Source organism: Archocentrus centrarchus, chromosome 12 (genome assembly GCF_007364275.1).
Source record: "Archocentrus centrarchus isolate MPI-CPG fArcCen1 chromosome 12, fArcCen1, whole genome shotgun sequence".
NCBI lineage: Eukaryota > Metazoa > Chordata > Actinopteri > Cichliformes > Cichlidae > Archocentrus > Archocentrus centrarchus.
The window spans coordinates 20,194,396-20,211,775 of NC_044357.1; the positions used below are offsets into that span (position 1 = coordinate 20,194,396).

At 39.0% G+C, this 17,380-nt stretch overlaps 1 protein-coding gene across 1 annotated transcript in view; it reads left to right on the forward strand.

Annotated features, from left to right (window-relative positions):
- vav2 (vav 2 guanine nucleotide exchange factor) overlaps positions 1-17,380 on the forward strand; it is a 188,650-nt gene that overhangs the window by 126,186 nt on the left and 45,084 nt on the right. Inside the window, exons 4-5 of the mRNA XM_030742155.1 lie at positions 5,210-5,268; positions 16,319-16,387. Of these exons, the coding sequence (XP_030598015.1) occupies positions 5,210-5,268; positions 16,319-16,387 (128 nt within the window). The remainder of the gene's footprint in view (positions 1-5,209; positions 5,269-16,318; positions 16,388-17,380) is intronic.

Sequence of the window (17,380 nt, forward strand, 5' to 3'; positions counted from 1 at the left end):
AAGTAGCCATGAAAAGATTCTAAATCATGCCCATGCACATGGTTAGCAACCTGAGGTAGAAAGGCTGTGGCATTTAAACTATGATTGATTGGTATTAACGGGTCCAACGACTGCCAAGAAAACATTTCACACACCATTGGTGAGCCTTTGACCACTGCTGCCTCAGATTTGTATTCTTGGCTGACGGGAGTGGAACACGACATGGTCTTCAGCTCTTATGACCCATCTGTTTCAATGTTGGACAGTTTGTCTATTCTGGCATGCTTATCTGCTTACCAGAGTTGCGCAGAGTGGTTAACTGAGGTACTCTATCAGCTCCAGTCAGTATGGCAATTCTCTTACCTTTTATTGACAAGGCATTTTTGCACCACTTCCACATGAGTGGCTGCCTGGGTAATTGCAAGAAAAAGCAGGTGCACAGGCATTCTTAATATAAATTACAGATGTATTTCTAAGTTCTTGTGTTTTTTGTATGAGTATGGATTGTAACAATGTGTTACCATGAGTGTGTTGCTGTTTATTGAGAATAAGTGTTTGGTGTGTGGCCCACTTAATTAGGCTGTTACCCAGTATTGTTGTACTCAGCTTGGTTTATTGCTGTTCTAGTGCCCTTTCCTATTTCTATTGATCTAGTTTGTTTCAGTTGTAGTTTTGGATGTTTGGATGTTTGACTTGAAGTTAACTTATTTCTGCTTTCTTGTTTCTTTTATTGTCTTGTGTAAACAAAGCACCTATGCAATAAAAAGTAATCAACACTTTTGGGCCACCCGGTATGCATAAATTCCAGCTCTTAATACATAATAAAGTTTAAATTATACATGTGTACCTGCGCACTGGTGTTTATCGTTCCTATATAGGTTGTGTGACAGAAGCTTTCACTGTGTGGGTTTTAAAAAAAAAAGAAAGAAAATGTGAAAGAGCGAGAGAGCGAAAAAGAGGATGAGCCAAAAAAAAAAAAAAAAGGACAGAGGATGAGAGAAGGTTTGTAAAAGGCTGAAACTCCCAGAGGCAGTGGGACAGTGGGATGGACACACACACACACACACACACACACACACACGCTTTCCCTACTTTGTGTTTCTATTATTGATGGGCACACAGGGTTCCCACTCAGCCATCTGTTCTCAGCTCTCCCACTCTGTGCTCCTTTTGCTTCTTGCCTACAACTTTGGCAGACTGGCATAAGCAGAGCAATGATGTCCAATCAAAGTGTGAATGCTTCACAAATATATCACAGTATTAGAGAGTTAGCTGTTTGAGTGAGAGCCCAATGAGAGACATGAGAAAAATAAAAGTAATGCGCTGAATTTTTAATTAATTCTGCCTCTTTGTTGGATATCTTCCAATACTTGCACTGATTTGCAGTGGAAGATATGATCATGTCATAACTTCATTAGATATAAATAAAATTGGCAGGTGGGTGTGTGTGTGTGTGTGTGTGATGGACTGTCTTCTTGTGTTCACATCTTAATCAGATCACAGCCACGCCCTCCGACGGGTAATAGCATATGGCTGCACTTTTGATTTGATCTGTCTGGTAACTGATGACCATGCATATTTAGTCGAGCCCCGGTTGCCAGGGGGAACCTGTGCTCTGCAGGTCTTTTGATTGGCCGCAGGGTGGTCACATGCGGTGTCGCTTGGCGCCCAGCTGGGACATAGGCCACATGTGGCGACTCTGGAGACATGCAAGGTTGGTGTGTTTGCAAACACTTGGCTTCGCCCCGGCGGTCCACAGATGCAACCTTTATCCCTCCGTCCCCTTCCCTGCTCCCTCCTCCACATATACACACACACGTACCTGCAGTAAGTGGACTGTAAATGCTGCATTTCAGTCTCATGCAGAAACTGTGAGCACAAGAGAGGTTGTTTAACTTAGCATGCATCCCTAATTGCATCATCCCATCTGATAATAAGGGTCATCCATGGGTTTGGGAATGACAGGGGCTTGCTGGGGTGATGATTTAAGGTGAGATCATGCTTTGGAGGGGGGTTTAAAAACCTGCAATATTACTCTGTCATGTTACTTGTATTTTCCATATGCCTACAGGGCTGAAAGAAGCTTTATTCTCTAGCGAGCTGTAGAGTTAGGATCCCCTGGGGAGTACAAGATGAGAGGGGAATTAATAATGTGTGTGGGGACTCAAAGCCTTTGACTGAACTAAAGGATCAGAAGTGGCTGAAGAGAGTGTATTAGAGGTAGAAAGGAAAACAGAAACATGGGCAAAGAGAAGAAAGTAAGAGAGATTGACAAGCCACCTTGGAGAAAACTGGAAGAAGTAAGGTTATGAAACAGATAAAATAAGTTCTCTTACTTGGGGAAAAAAAAAGCATTTTAAAAGGTCCAGCTCTTAAAGCGAGACTCCCCCTGAAGTTATCTTTTCAGTATTCCTTGTATTTCCTGTGCTTGGGAGGTTAAGTTCTTTTTTTAATAGTCTCCAACCTGGTAATGTATTGGCATTGATAGTGAACCAGTAACTGTATATTAAATATATGAATAAGAAATGTAATCCTCATTATAGGCAGTGCATGAGAACAGTTTTTTTTATTTATTCCTTCCCTGAAAGCAGATTGCAAATTAGCATTTCTTACCGAAGCTAGCGTGAGTCACGAGCTGCCATGGCTCCAAGTACTGAGAACATATTTTTCGCATTATGATGTGTGAAGCCAACATGAACTAAGAAAAGAGAACAAACTTCCTCGTGTTGAGGAAACTTGAGATTTAATATTAATAGACTGTACCATGTGATGTGTGAAAGTCACGCTAGCGTGCTCAGTGCTGGCACACACACACACACACACACACACACTCTCCCCAGGCCACACAGGCTCTGGCCCTGCTGTGACCTCTCTGGCTCGAAGCCAGCAGCTCTGCTATCCTTTGAACCTGGGCAAACCTGGCTCAAGGCAGATGTGTTTAGCCAGATCTGAGTGCAGCTGATCACACCAGACAGCATGAAATATTAACCGCTATTAAACACCAAGTGTATTCACCCATCCGTCCCCCCGTTTCATTCCCATTTTGCATTTTTTATGTTTGCTGTGCCTTTAAATTTTCTTGTCTGTCACCCTTAAACAAAGAAAATGTGGGTGCATAAGACAAAAAAAAAAAAATTAAGCCAATAATGATGATGGGGCAGTTTGCCAGATGTGTTCTCTTTGTCCACTTTTGCCAAGTGGGCAAAATGCCACCAAGCAGCACAATGGGTTTATCCTCAGTGATTTCTTAAATACCCTAAACACAGGCACCCGAGACAGAGACACACAGTAATCTTTTTTATCTACTTCTATGTCTCGTTTTGCTTCTTTGTCTGTCTCTTCTTCCTTTTTGGTCTCCATCTCTGGGTCCAGTTACAATAAAAAAAAATGACAAGATAAAATACCAAATTTGGGATTGTTTAAAAGAATGCTCCTGGACTTGGATAATCAATAGCAACATGCGTTGAAGCTGATTGGCCACCACATGCTGCCCGAACACTGCTTTATCTTTGCTGTATAATGCTAGACTCGCCCAGTATTGAAACCATTAAAGCGTGACCAAAACAGCCTATTACACAGGTCTTTAGCAGCTCAGAGAAATGACCTCGTATCATCTTGTTGAGTAAAAGGATGACCCCCCCCATAGAGTGGTTTGATGGTAATGAATGTGACATATAAGCACTCAGTGAAATCACTCTACTTTCCGTAACTGATTATGTTAAAGACAAGAACACCTTGAATAGAGAGAGTGAACAACGGCACTTCAACACAAGCACTCCACGGTCCTAAATTGATGGCGTTCTCTTCATAACAGCCATTAACATGTGCTCAAGTTGAATTTTAAATACTAAAGGTGTTTAGGTGCCACATTGTGTGTTTAGAGAACGGGGAGTTTGATGAGAGGCTGTCAATGACACACCTGCCGAGGTACAGGGGTTTAGATAACAATTTTGTCCTCCCTGTTGAGGAGACATCTGGCAGTGCCACGGTCTTGCAACCCGAAATACACCCAGGAGTGGGTAATGAGCCATAGGAGACAGGGTTTGTGTTTTGTTGTGTGCCTGTGTGCGTGTGTGCATGTGTTTTGGGGTGGTGGTCCTCAATTTCCTGAACTAGCCTCTGTAGAGCCTGCAAGCACACCATCTGCAGTCCTTAGCCGTAAGCCCACTTGCGTGTGACTCATAAGCAGCAACAAATCAACTTAAATACATGCACGGACACATTTGGGCGTTTTGTACTAAAAAGCTAATAAGAATGAAGGTTTTTAAAAAAAATAAATAAAAAAAAAGAAGGTGCCACCCACCCAGCCGTGGCTGTGCACCACATGTCTTTGAATGTCACTATTAACATGATGGGCTGCATTATGTTTACACACAGTCCTGTGTGGAGCTGCATACGCATGAGAGGGGTTGCTAAGAAACGCTCAAGTAATGTTCAATAATCACCCTCCAAGAAGACGGGGACTGAAAAGCATGTACAGCGTAAATGAGAGCGGCTCGGCCCCTCTCATATCTTTTACTTTTTTGTTTCTCTCTTGCTGCCTTTGATTTCCTTTTTTTCTTTCGTTCTCCGGCTAGTCTATTAAAATCCATTTAAAAAAATGTAGTCTCAAATTATCAGTCTCTTAAATGATAACACTAAGTTTTTAAGTTTAAGTTGTTATTAGAATAATGAAGTAGGTGCATAACAAGAAAAAAAATACAGTATAATGAAGCCCGCTGGGGCTGCTTTAGTCTCAGAAGATGGCTTTAGAAAATATTATGCAGGGATGTGGTGGAGATGTCTTAATGATGAGTTCTTAGTAATATAACAGGATGTATTGCAAACAAGGTAAGGTATCTAATTTTATTATAAACACTAACTATAAATGCAGGTATGTGACGTCTGTGCTGTGCAGAAAGTGGCGGGCACAGCCTCGTAAACGGGTGGGTTGGTAAAGGTATGCAGATGAGGCATTTCACAGCCAGCTGGTAAACTTTTAAATTCAGTCTCCAATATGAAACGTACTTCCTTTTTTGTACTAACTTTTCCTCTGACACCGAGGCTGAAATGCTCACGAGGGGATGTCAGTGTAGGAAAGGCGTGAGAAGCATGCAAGTCTAAATTAAAAAAGAAGCCAGTTTAGTAGAAAACCTGCTGAAAAGGTTGGATTCAAACATATTAAGTAGGTTTGTTTCCACAAACTTTGTAGTTAAGTCACTTTAACCGCTTGTCTCTTTGTTTATTTCAGGTGATCTCCGCTCTGTCGAGGATCTCCCACCACAGCATTGCACAAATCAAAGGCATCAGGTATGAGTCTCATTTATCTCTCATTTATCTTTTAGACAGCTGAAGCGCTCCCAAATATCAGAGTCACAGAAGCCATTTGGATCACATTTTCTTACCGGCGTACTTTTTAAATGGATGTAGCTATTAACGCCTGCTGCTCATTCAAAATTCCATTTACATTTTAGGCAATTAGCAGCGGCATTCAGCCTCCACGTTATCATGCAGGACAAGATGACTGACAATACATTACCATCTGTCACTCAGACAGCACTGCGTCATTTTGGAGTCAGGGGACTTCGTTCTGTACTCATTTTCAGTCAGAAGTAATGGTGACGCTGAGAGAATTTCTTGGAACGGGCTCCTGTGTTCTCTTCATTTGCTTGATCTACCTGGAGTTTGGGTGGCTCACCAGCACCGCATAAAAAGACATTTTATCTGTCTGAGTAATGAGTTGACGGAGCGCACCCGTTAGGAGCCTTGCCAGGAAATGAAGGGAGGGGAAAGAAACAGGAAGGGAGAGAGTGACAGAAAGAAAACAGGTCCCCTGCCATTAATAAAGACAGCACAACCTGCTGACTGCTGGCTAATTCACTGCTTGTCCATGCTGACCATTTTTTTCTGAGGTGTCAAAATCAATGCTCATTTGACCCCACTGTAAATTACAGGACTTTCTAATCTCAACTTATTTTACTCTCAGTAACCACGGTGTTACTTTAATGTTTCTTTTCTTTTTTTGGATTTTTCACAAGCCTGGTTTTCAAACAGAGCTGTTTCTGGAGTTATTGCCCTTTAACTGAGGTACCAGCCACCAAGCTGCTGGAGTGTCCTTGAGCAAAAAAAACAAAATTTCTTTCATCACCAAGAGAGACAAGGGAGCTTTGGCCTTTGGGAATATCACAGTTTTAGATAATTTTTAGATAATTTTACAGGTATTTGCTATAATTGGGGACCATTGTACTTTTTTATGTACTTTTTTAGGGTATTTTAGCTCCTACTATGGAGTATGTATTTTCTCAGCATAACAGTAACTTTGGGTGATGTGATTGATCCATTCTTTAGTCTACAACAGCACCAAAATATTAACCACATAAGCAGCAGTTCTTGAAAATGGGGAAATGGGAGGTCTGGGGACTGAGGTCCAGACTTTATTGAACTTTACCTTTGTTACAGTCAAATACAAAAAAAAAAAAATTAAAGTTCATGAGCATTCACCAGACAATGGAAAAATGCAGAGGGAAAATGAAGAGAATAAAAAAGGATTACAAGGAAATAAAAGGCCACAACAAGAGTTCAATGAAGTTTTTTTTGTTTTGTACTGTAACCTGTAATTCATGAAACTGAGAGCCACAATAACATTTAAAGCTTCAGGGCGGAGGAGTAAAATAGTAACATTTTCTTAAATCCTGTAGAAACAGGTGATTATGTCAGTTTTACTTTTTAATTTGTAATAGATGCTTCAATATCAAGAAAAGACATTAAGAAAACAAAAAAAGCACGATGCATCCTTAGATTGGAGGGCTTGATGTCCAGACGGTAACGCAGCGATCTTGAATGTTTAACCACAGACAAACATCATGACTATGCATTGAACTTTAGACTGATTAGAAACTTCCTCACTGTGTTAATCTTTTGATAATCTTGCCACAGGCATGACTTTGATGTTTCGTTAAAGCCCATTGATCTCGTCTGTTCACTGTAATCAGGCCTCAGTAGTTCCTGCCTTTGTTACTGTGTCAGCGCTCCAGCCAGCAGAGAGGCGCTCTGCATAAAATCATGTTCTTACTCTATATTTCACAAACTTCCTGCAACCATCTTAATTTCCTCTGGTGTGATTTCTGTCTTGATTTTGCAGTTCAAGTTTAAATACTTACACAGTCCAGTTAATGTCTCTCTCGTGTTTGTTGTTCTCCCGCATGAAAACAACAATCAGTTTATTCATTTATTTAGGACAAGATTTATGCATGAACTACAGTGCTTTGCAAAAGTCTGGTGTCACCCCTCATTTCTTTATATTTTTCTAGGAAAATGGGAAATAGGTTCAGTGATTTATTGAAGCATGCAAACAAATGGAAATAAATTATATAAGGCAAAAAAAAAAAAGCTTGTACAATTCTACTGAACTTGAAAGACAAGATCTGGGATGAACAAATTTATTCTTCAACCCAGCCGTAACTCTTTTTTGGCAGCTTTCTTGTCATTTCTTCAAGTAGTCTTCAGGAATAGTTCCCCAGACTTCCTGAAGGACTTCAAAGCTCATGATCCCACACTGCTTCAATAATTTTGAGGTCTGGGCTCTGGGGAGACCAGTCCACAACCGATAGTGCTCCACTGTGTGTGTGTTTTTTTTTTCTTTTCAGACATGCCTTTACTGCATTGGCAGTGTGTTTGTGATTATTGTCATGCTGAAAAATAAAGTAACTGGCAATCAGACACTTTCCAGATGGTACTGCGTGGTGTATCATAATCTCACTGTAGCTTTCTGCTTTCATAATTCCATCAGTTTTGATAAGATCTCCAACATCACCAGATGAAATGCAGCCCCACACCATGACAGCACCTCCACCATGCTTTACAGATGGCTGTAGACACTGTTGTACCTCTCTAATGACCTCCCCCATGCACACGGCTCAACTGGCCAAATCGTTCAGGTCTTTGCTGGACATTTTCCCATTTTTTAAAGTATATTACTTTCAGATAGGTATTTTATTCAGCCTTTGTTTCCTAAGATTTTTTTTTAATAACACACTGCACCCCATGCTGAGATATGCCAAGTTTTTGGCTAATACCTATTGGGGAATCACTTTATTGGAGAAGAAATACAATTTCATGCGTGATAAAACTGTGTTATCGTTGACATTTTTTTTTCGATTCAGCTGAAGAAATGTGAATAAATGATGTTTTTGCAACAGGCTGCTAGTAAAAAGATACAATTAACAAAAACATTCCTCTGACAATGATCAGGTGCAAGAACTGGACTGAAAATAAGTGTAAAAGCAGCCAATGTCCAAAGAAAACCTTTGAAAGAGTTTCAGAAAGCCTGGACAGCTATTGCTCAAGACCACTTTAAAATATTAAAAGAAAGTCTGACTCCTTAAAAGCAAAATAGGAAGAAATGAGGTCTATTGCACAGTACTGTAGAAGGCGACGATGCATTATTTTAACACTCTCAGATACCAGCAATGAACATCAGTGGCAGACTGAAGGTATTTTTAGCACCAAAACCTTAAATGCTCTTATTTTTTTTTGCCTTCCTCATCGACATCTTCAGTGACAAAACTGTAAAGCCTCTTTTTTTTTTTTTTTTTTTTTTTTTTAAAGACTTCATGTTCCCATCTCTTTGTGTGGTGACCTTACTTTTCTTAGAGCTTATCTGCAGTATAAGCCTGCATCATCCTCTGCCCTGTTGTAACCCCCTCCAGAGATCCACCCTACCACCCACACAGACTCTCCTCAGCCCACTGTAACCTTCAACCCGCATGTGCTTGTGTCCTAAATTCATCACTGATCCCTGCTGTTTGAGCATACAGTATGTCATGGCCTCTGGCAGATCAGGGTCATAGAGTGCGAGAGACCTCAGATCACAGATAGACGGGGAGCAGACGAAGAGAAAGCTGACAGAGGGGGGTTAGATAACCATCCTCCAATGTGATATTATACAATGTATATAAATTTGTGAAAATACATTTTTTAAATATTATACTGGCTCTGTAGTGTAGTGCTTTGCACGTTTGCCTAACAAGCAGAAGATCCCTGGTTTGATCCCCGGAGGAGATGCAGATCTCTTGCAAGTTGTGTCAGGAAGGGCATCCAGTATCAAATATACATAGCTACTGTACCTGCTGTGGTAACCCCTTGTAAATAAAAGAGCAGCTTAAAGAAGCTTGTCTCTTTTTAATTATTATAATGACTATATATATTCCAATGTGTGATTATGTGTTAACCTGGTAAAACCTCACCTCTAATTAATGGTGCACACTTGAATTTGATGTATCCCTCTTGATGGAGAGTATAAATAGAGCCTTTTAGCCTTTCCATTGCTGAAAACCAAACTGCACATTTATATATATTGAAGGAAAAGCTAGCATCGTTTAATTCAGTGGAACACAGCTGAATGAAGGGCTGTAGATTTTTCAGATCATCTTGATTAATTATATTGAGAGGGTGAAAACTATGAAAGATTTATGGCTTGCCTCTAGGCAGCTTTCATCAGCTTCATCCAAAGTCTTTCTGTAGCTAACTAAAATCCAGGTTTAATTCATCAACATCATAAACAAAAATACAAGTCAAAATCAAAGTCAAAAGTGCTGCAATCATCATTTCAAACATATACATGGGATACTGTAGGAATTCAGCATTATTGCTCAAGCAACAACAAAAGAACATCATGGAAACAAGATTTAAGGAAAAATACTGAAAACAAAAAATTACCAAGTAGTTCAAAAATGCTAAAGAGAGAAGACCAAAGATTGGGACTATAAAATATTTAATCTTTTGTTTTGAGCCCGTTAACTTAACTTAAATTAACTTCTGTTCTGCAAAGCATTTTTTTTTAAGTTTCCTTTTAAATTCTAGACATGACACAAAAGGTTGCAAAAATACTATGAAAATCAGGCCAACTCTGACTCTGGGTTTGTAGGCATGTAGGTGTAGATTCTGGAGCCAATCGGCTCTATGGATGGAGAGCAGGGAGCAAAAGAGAGAGAGAGCAGGTTAATAAGGATGAAGGGAGGCATGTGTAACAGTATCTAAAGGGCTTTGTTACTTTCTAAATAAGGCATTTTGAGGCCTTGGGTAGTGATATCTGCATCTTTGCTTCCTGAGAGTTACATTAGAATATTGATGTATGATAAATGTACTGCAATGCTGAAGTAGCAACATAATTAAAAATCACTGTTTGCATTTATCCTCTCTTTCTGTGTTCATTATGTGCCCCTTCACACCACTGAGCATCAGGCTCATTATTAGTATATAGTCATCACACTGTCCGCTTCTGTTTTTCATTTCATTTTAATGTACCGCATGTGCCAATTTCACATGTAAGCTCTGTGAATGCAACATCACACGTGCAGGGAAAAAAAAAAAAAGCCTCCTGCTCACATGCTGATTGCACACGCTGCCCCTCCCCAGGAAATGAAACTGCAGTGCCAGGTTTACAGGGAGAATGGGGAGATTTATAGACGGGCATGGTACAATAAGTAGCAAAGTGCGGTAGCTTGCTGGAGCTCCAGCGATTTATCGACCCCTGCAGAAATGAAGCCGTGTCCTGGGACATGAAACTGCTTCCAGTGCTGATCATTTGAGCTGCTTTCACACATAACAACTACACTGTTGTTTTGCTGTTTGACAATAATGGATCAATGGGACCGGCTCATTGTGGATTTGTACAGGACACCTGTGTTAACAGTTCCCATTGCACTAGAAGAGTGTGGAATACATTACACATGATCACAAAGACTTTGGGGTTCATTACAGGAATGCAATTCAGTGAGAAACTGTAGGACAGGGAGGAGGAAGAGCCAAGTCTTTTTAACTCTGAAGAGCTGCAGTGGGCAAGATGAGGAAAATTATTAAGTCAAAAAAATGTTTTAATTGTGCTTAACAAGATTATGTAACTCCGACAATGAGATTTTTCAAATGAAACACGTTGGCCTTCTCTGAGAATTCAATTCAGTTCAGTTTTATTAATATAGCACCGAATCACAGCAACACTTACCTCAAGGTGCTTTATATTGTAAGGTAAAGACCCTACAATAATACAGAGAAAACCCAACAATCAGACAACACCCCATGAGCAAGCATTTGGTGGTAGTGGGGAGGAAATAACTCTGGTAGAACCAGTTTAGGGTGAGGGCAGGGAGACAGGACAGAGGACACACTGTGGAAGAGAACCAGAGATTAATACTAAATACTTAAATGCAGAGTTCTGTATAAACACAGTGAAAACAGGTGAATAAAGAAGAAACACTCAGTGCATCATGGGAAGCCCGCAGGCCTATTGCAGTGTAACTAAGGAAGGGTTCAGGGTCACCTGATCCAGCCCTAACCATAAACTTTATCAAAAAAGGAAAGTTTTACGCCTATCTTAAAGGTAGAGAGGGTGTCTCTTTCCCGAATTCAGACTGGGAGTTGGTTCCACGGAAGAGGGGCCTGAAAGCTGAAGCCTCTGCCTCCCATTCTACTCTTACAAACTCGAGGAACCACAAGTAAACCAGCAGTCTGAGAGTGAAGTACTCTATTCAGGTGATATGGTACTATGAGGTCTTTAAGATAAGATGGGGCCTGATTATTACCCCACCCCCAGAGAAGAGAATGGGGTATTGTTTTTGATATATTTGTGTTTGTTTGTCACACACACTGCACAACCTGAAGGTGCAGTCTGAGATGGCACCTTCAGTCACAGACTGATACCACCTCAGTGCAGGAGAAAATGCAGCAGTTCCTGCCAGCAGCAATCAGACTTTTTAGTATGAACCACTAATCTTAGTGCACCATTGTATTGTGTTTGTAATATTTATTTGTTTCTTATAGTATTGTATATAGTATTAGTGTTAGCTGCTACTGCTGCTGTAACAAAGCAATTTTCTGCAAAGGATCTATTCTATAATATTCTATTCTAACAATATTACAGCAAAACTACCGCAAAACTACAGCAAAACTTCATACTGAATTTGCACAAAAGATGGTCAGTGACCCACAGATCACCTCATTAAATTTTTGCCATAATTGGTTCAAGGTAAAACAAAACAAATCTAGAAAACTGAAACAAAAAAAATTCCCTATGTCTGGAATCAACGGACGTGCTGGGCCGTCCAAATGACAATGAATTAAACTACCTAACAGTTTTTAAATTGTGTTCATAGACTGCGTAAATCCAGAGTTATGATCAATAATTTACGCCATGTTTTTTCCTGTATATTATCTTCACGTGTGATGCCTGTTTAGTGCAGGAAGAAACGATAAAAGTGGGAGAAAAAAGAGAAACAAAATTACAACAAAATTACAACATCCCCTTTACTGTTGGTGAAAAAATGCACAATATCAACCAATCAAAAAATTATATGGCAACGTGTGGCACTCGGTTGCTGAGGAACAGGTGAAAGTTGTGAGAGTGACAGCGATATTGATAACGAGTTTTGAAATTTGAGAGATTTTTAGCGTGTTTGGAGTGTACAGCCTCATTAAAAGAGAGAGAGCTTTTGTGAAAAATGAAAATGACTTAAAAAAAGTTATTTTAGTTCAACTTTTTAAACCTTGGAAAATTATGGGCATAGATAATAGGACCTATTGAGACAGACAACAATTCCAATCAGCTTTAGAGAAGCCAATATGTGTTTCTAGTCCCTGTCAGTTTTAGATCAGCTGAAGGCTTTTCAGGGAGTTTTTAGGACAACTTGATTTTAATGAATTACAATAATAGAAATAAATAGAAGTCAACCATTAAAACTAATCTTATCTGTTCAGGAATGCAAGTATATAACTTTAATTTGGCATCTTAATCAAAATAATAAAATAATAATGTGTTTTAATATTTTTTTTGTAAAACAGATTTGAAAATTCAACAACAATAATTATATTTTAGTACTTAATTATTAGTATTCAATTATTGTTGTTACATTTTTACCATTAACTATTACAGAAACATAAAAATTATTTTGGTGATTACCAATACTGTTAATTTAGGGCAACTGTGGCATAACCCTTGCATTAGGTGGTCATCTAATAAATTTGTTAAGCACTATATTAATGTGATGCAGATGTATATAAATTCTATATTTGATACTGGTTACACAAACCACACAGTTCATTTCTTTCCAGGACCAAGGCTGCACTACACTTTTACTAATTGTAAAATTAAAAAAAAAAATCTAACAAAACAAATACAAAACAACAGCATTCAACAGCGGTTATGAAGACTGAATGTACGGATGGCAACTTTGTAACTAATGATAAGACTACTGCCCAGACCTCTTCACATTTTGTAAACACAAATTATTCAGTAGCTCTAATGGTGAGTCTCATCAGTCTGATCCATTACACGCTCTGTCTTCATTGTATTTTTGCAGCCTTTTCCCCCTAAAAACTCTGTTTAACATGTAACATGTATCAGTTTTCTTCATCATAGACGGGCTCTGAGGCTGCTTTTTATTTGCTGTGAGAATGAGAGACAGAGAATGAAAGCAGGCGTCACGCTCCTGAAGCGTGAAAGTTGGCAACCTTGCACATAGTCAAGATTCCCCCCCTCCAACCACCCCCACTCCTTTCCCTTCCAGCACTGAATAGCCAAGAGACTGCTCATCAGAGGTGTGCTGATGAAATTATGAACATAGTTCAATTATACCTAGTTGCACCATTAAGAGAAATGAAAACGGCAGCACTGGACAGTGCTTGGCTCCGCAAAACAACACAGAGGCGATAGATATGTGCGCACATCTCCACAAACTACTATGTAATTAAATTTTGCCCTGCGGGACTCCATTAATAACTTATAATATAATGCACATTTCATTGGAGGGGGCCTTCAGATGTGGGTGTGTTATTGTGCTCTGGAGGAAGCACCCTCTGTGCTTCATAACAGTTAGCGAGAAGGTAACATAAATCAGATGAGGCAGTTTTTGTGTTAGTAGTACTTGTAATAGTCTTTTGAAAATACATGTTTTAATGAAGTTACAGCACTTAAGCATAGAACAGTTAGCAGAGTAAATAAATCAAAGCAGCTCATGCCGTGGTCTGCATATTTAAGTTCGTGTGTGTGCGTGCATGCGTGCGTGCGTGCCTGCAAGAGTTGACCTTTGACGATCAGCTGAGCATTCATTACCCTGATGGCTGACATGTTCTAATTACACAAAGGCTAATTACTGGTGTCACATATACACACAGCTTTACAGAGACATAGCCCACTTCAGTTGGCTTTTGAGAAGGTCGTGGAACTAAGTAAAGAGTCTCAGTCATCTGATCATATCACAGGATTAAACAGTCAAAGGATTTTAAAGCCGAGCGCTAACGGGGACTAGAGCGCGTTCATGAAAGCTTTGAAGGTCTCGTCACTGAACTGTCCCTATCAGCTCCTAGCTCACTTGTCAGTCTCCACAGTGACATCTTTTGTATTTGCGCTCCTTTTTGTGCGCTAATCTATTTCGTAAAGTGTCACACATGAAAACAACCATGACTTTATTTGTTAATTTAAGATGAGGCAAGAAATACTTTAATAATCCCATATCTTGGAATTGAAAATGAAGTTAAACACTAAAAACAAATAATAGACTTAGACCAATCTGAAATCAAAATAAAAGCAGTAACCTAAAATGAGAATAAATTAAATGCAAATATTAAGTAATAATTTAATATATAACAAGTCCATCCAACCCACCACCCATCCATTTTCTTACATTTGTTGAATTCAGGGTCACATATATAACAAGACAAATATTTAAAATTTAAAATGACTCAGTAAGAAAAACAGAATGTCAAATATTAAATGACATTAAGTGGCCCAATAGAAGTCTGGAAAGTGTAGAAGTCAGTGCAGTGCAATAAAGTGTCATGCACCTTTCATAAAATTATGTCACTTCTTTTATTGTAAAAATATAGAAACAGAAAACAAAGAAAATAAAAGGCAACCTTCTGCAGACATCTCATTTATCTCTACTCTTACTGCTTTAAATAAATAAAATAAAAATGAAGTCGAGTCCATAACTATTTGGAAAACATGACAAATTTTTTGCAGTGTTGCCTCTGCACACCAGAACAGTGGCTTTTAAATTTTAATTTGAAAGAGGAAGAGGTGACTCATCTGAAACTAATGTATTAGCTCTGTAGATGCTTTATTATCTAAATGTGAACCACTTGCAGTTGTATAAAATTTGGGTGGGGGGTGGGGCAGGTAATGCTCTTACTATTGTGGGAAATCAACAGATTTAGTTCAGAAACTTTTCTTCACTTTTGTCTAAAAGATGAAGCTAGTTTTGATTGAAATTTTTATATAATAGCAGAGAAGTTTAACTGACTTACTTTGCTGGCCAAATATATCAAAATTCAGTCCTGTAATTGGTTTTTCTTTCAACTCCCAAGAAAGTTGGTATTGTCAAGAAGAGAATGGCAACATGTTGCATAACTATGATGCTGAAAACATGTATACAAGCCTGTAAGGGTGCCCATAAGCTGTAAAACATAATTGACATTTATAGTTTACTGTTTGCTCTAGGGTATAGTATGTGTAGTAATACACACTATTACGCTATTTCCATTTCTGTCCCCATGTTGTTTTTGATGATTAGCGCTGATCATGACCTCAGTGACTTTAATAGGTTTCAGTTGTGCGCAGCATTAAGCTAATAGGCTGTAATCTGCAGCAGTCACAAGCAGCTCTGTAAAAAAGGACATTTAACAAAGTTGGTCATTTGAGACCTGCAGTAATCCTGCACTTACGGATAATGTTGGTGGAAATTTGTTGTCTTTTGCAACAGTTAAGATAAAGCAGCACTGTTTAATGAGCTAACTGATTAGTCATCCACATGCAGGCTCTGCTCCTCGTTTGGATTATTGTTTGCTGACAGTGTGGGCAGGAAGGAGAACTTTAAGCAGAGGGCTGGTTGTTTTCAGTATGCAGCGAAGGTTGCATTCAGCTTGGTCATTTTCTATTTTTCATATTGCTTTACATTGCGCCTGAGGGTCCTTGAAAGCTGTCCAAAAACCCCTGAGAGGATTTATGAGACACGTCTATCTGTCTGAAAAAATGTGTATTCCTTCTTGAATTCCTCAGAATGGTGGAAGATTTTTTTTTATTTATTTTTTCCATCTGCCAGTAGCAGTGTGTTGATGTGTTTTGACAATGTTGTTGGTGACTGATGGGGTCCTCTGCTGAATAGATTCTGCTGTTGCACTGTTGGAATGATGGAGCTATGAGTGGCAACCTGACAGATATAACACGACGTGTCTGACTAGTTATTTTTCTACCTGGGACACTGAGATTTGTGCAGTGATAAAGCATTTTGTACCCTCTCTCACTCTCTGTCTCTGCTGTTTTTTTTTGTGTGTTTGTTTGTGTGTGTGTGTGTGTGTGTATACGTACCAGGCCTTTTCCTTCAGAGGACACTGCACTGAATGAGGATGATGTGTACCGGAGCCTGGAGGAGTTGGCAGAGTAAGTGTGCTTGCCACCACAAACACTCACACAAACTGTTTTTTTTTTTTTTTTTTTTTGTCACCTAGGGGGCCTTTGTGTTATTTTTCTGAAGACTTCTCCTAAGCATAACCATAAACACCATACAGTATATCCTAGCAAACACTAACACAATAGAGGGGTCCTACTTAAACAGCTGGACATGGACAACCAGAGGGAAATATGGAGTGGAACTGAGTTCAATAATTTCGATTTTTTGGGGGGCAAAAATGCTGATGCAATAGTTCTGGCCTTTATTTCACAATTGATCAAAAAGTTTCAGGATGCGCGATGTGAACTATTTTTGACTTATGAAATGGCTGAGGAAAAAGTTTGAGAACCTATAACCTCAGATCAAATGTGATTGGTCATCTCTACTACAAAGTGGCAAAGGTCGCCCCTTGCCTACATATTCTGCATATTTCTACGCAGATGTCTCTGTATAGAGAATATGTAAATTTTAATCCTAAAATGTGTATGACTGTGACAAACAGAAATGTGTCCACACGTGTTTACATTATGACAGATTGTTTTAAATTTTTAGGTGTTGCTGCAAAATATTCAGATTTATGAAGCTATTTAAGTTTTTCATTTACATTTTATGGTGTAACAGTTAAAAAACACACACAGATTTCACAGCACTTAAACTACTTACTCTGCATCTACTAAAATATGAGTGATGGCATTACAGCATATGGTTTTGTTTTTGTTTTTGTTTTTTTTCCATTACTGCCTTTTTTTATATGTGGCTTTAGATTACCTTTTATAGTCAGAATAATCACCGATGAACTACCGGTTATATAAAAGAAGCATCTGACTATGTAACAGTTCTCTGCCTGTCAGTTATATATATGACGTATCTTGCGAAGTTTAAAAGTGAACTGTGATTGTCACTTCCTCCAATTTCCTCTAACTGCTTAATTACATACATATGGAGCCTTCTGTCACTCTTTCTGTTCCTATGGTGACACCAGC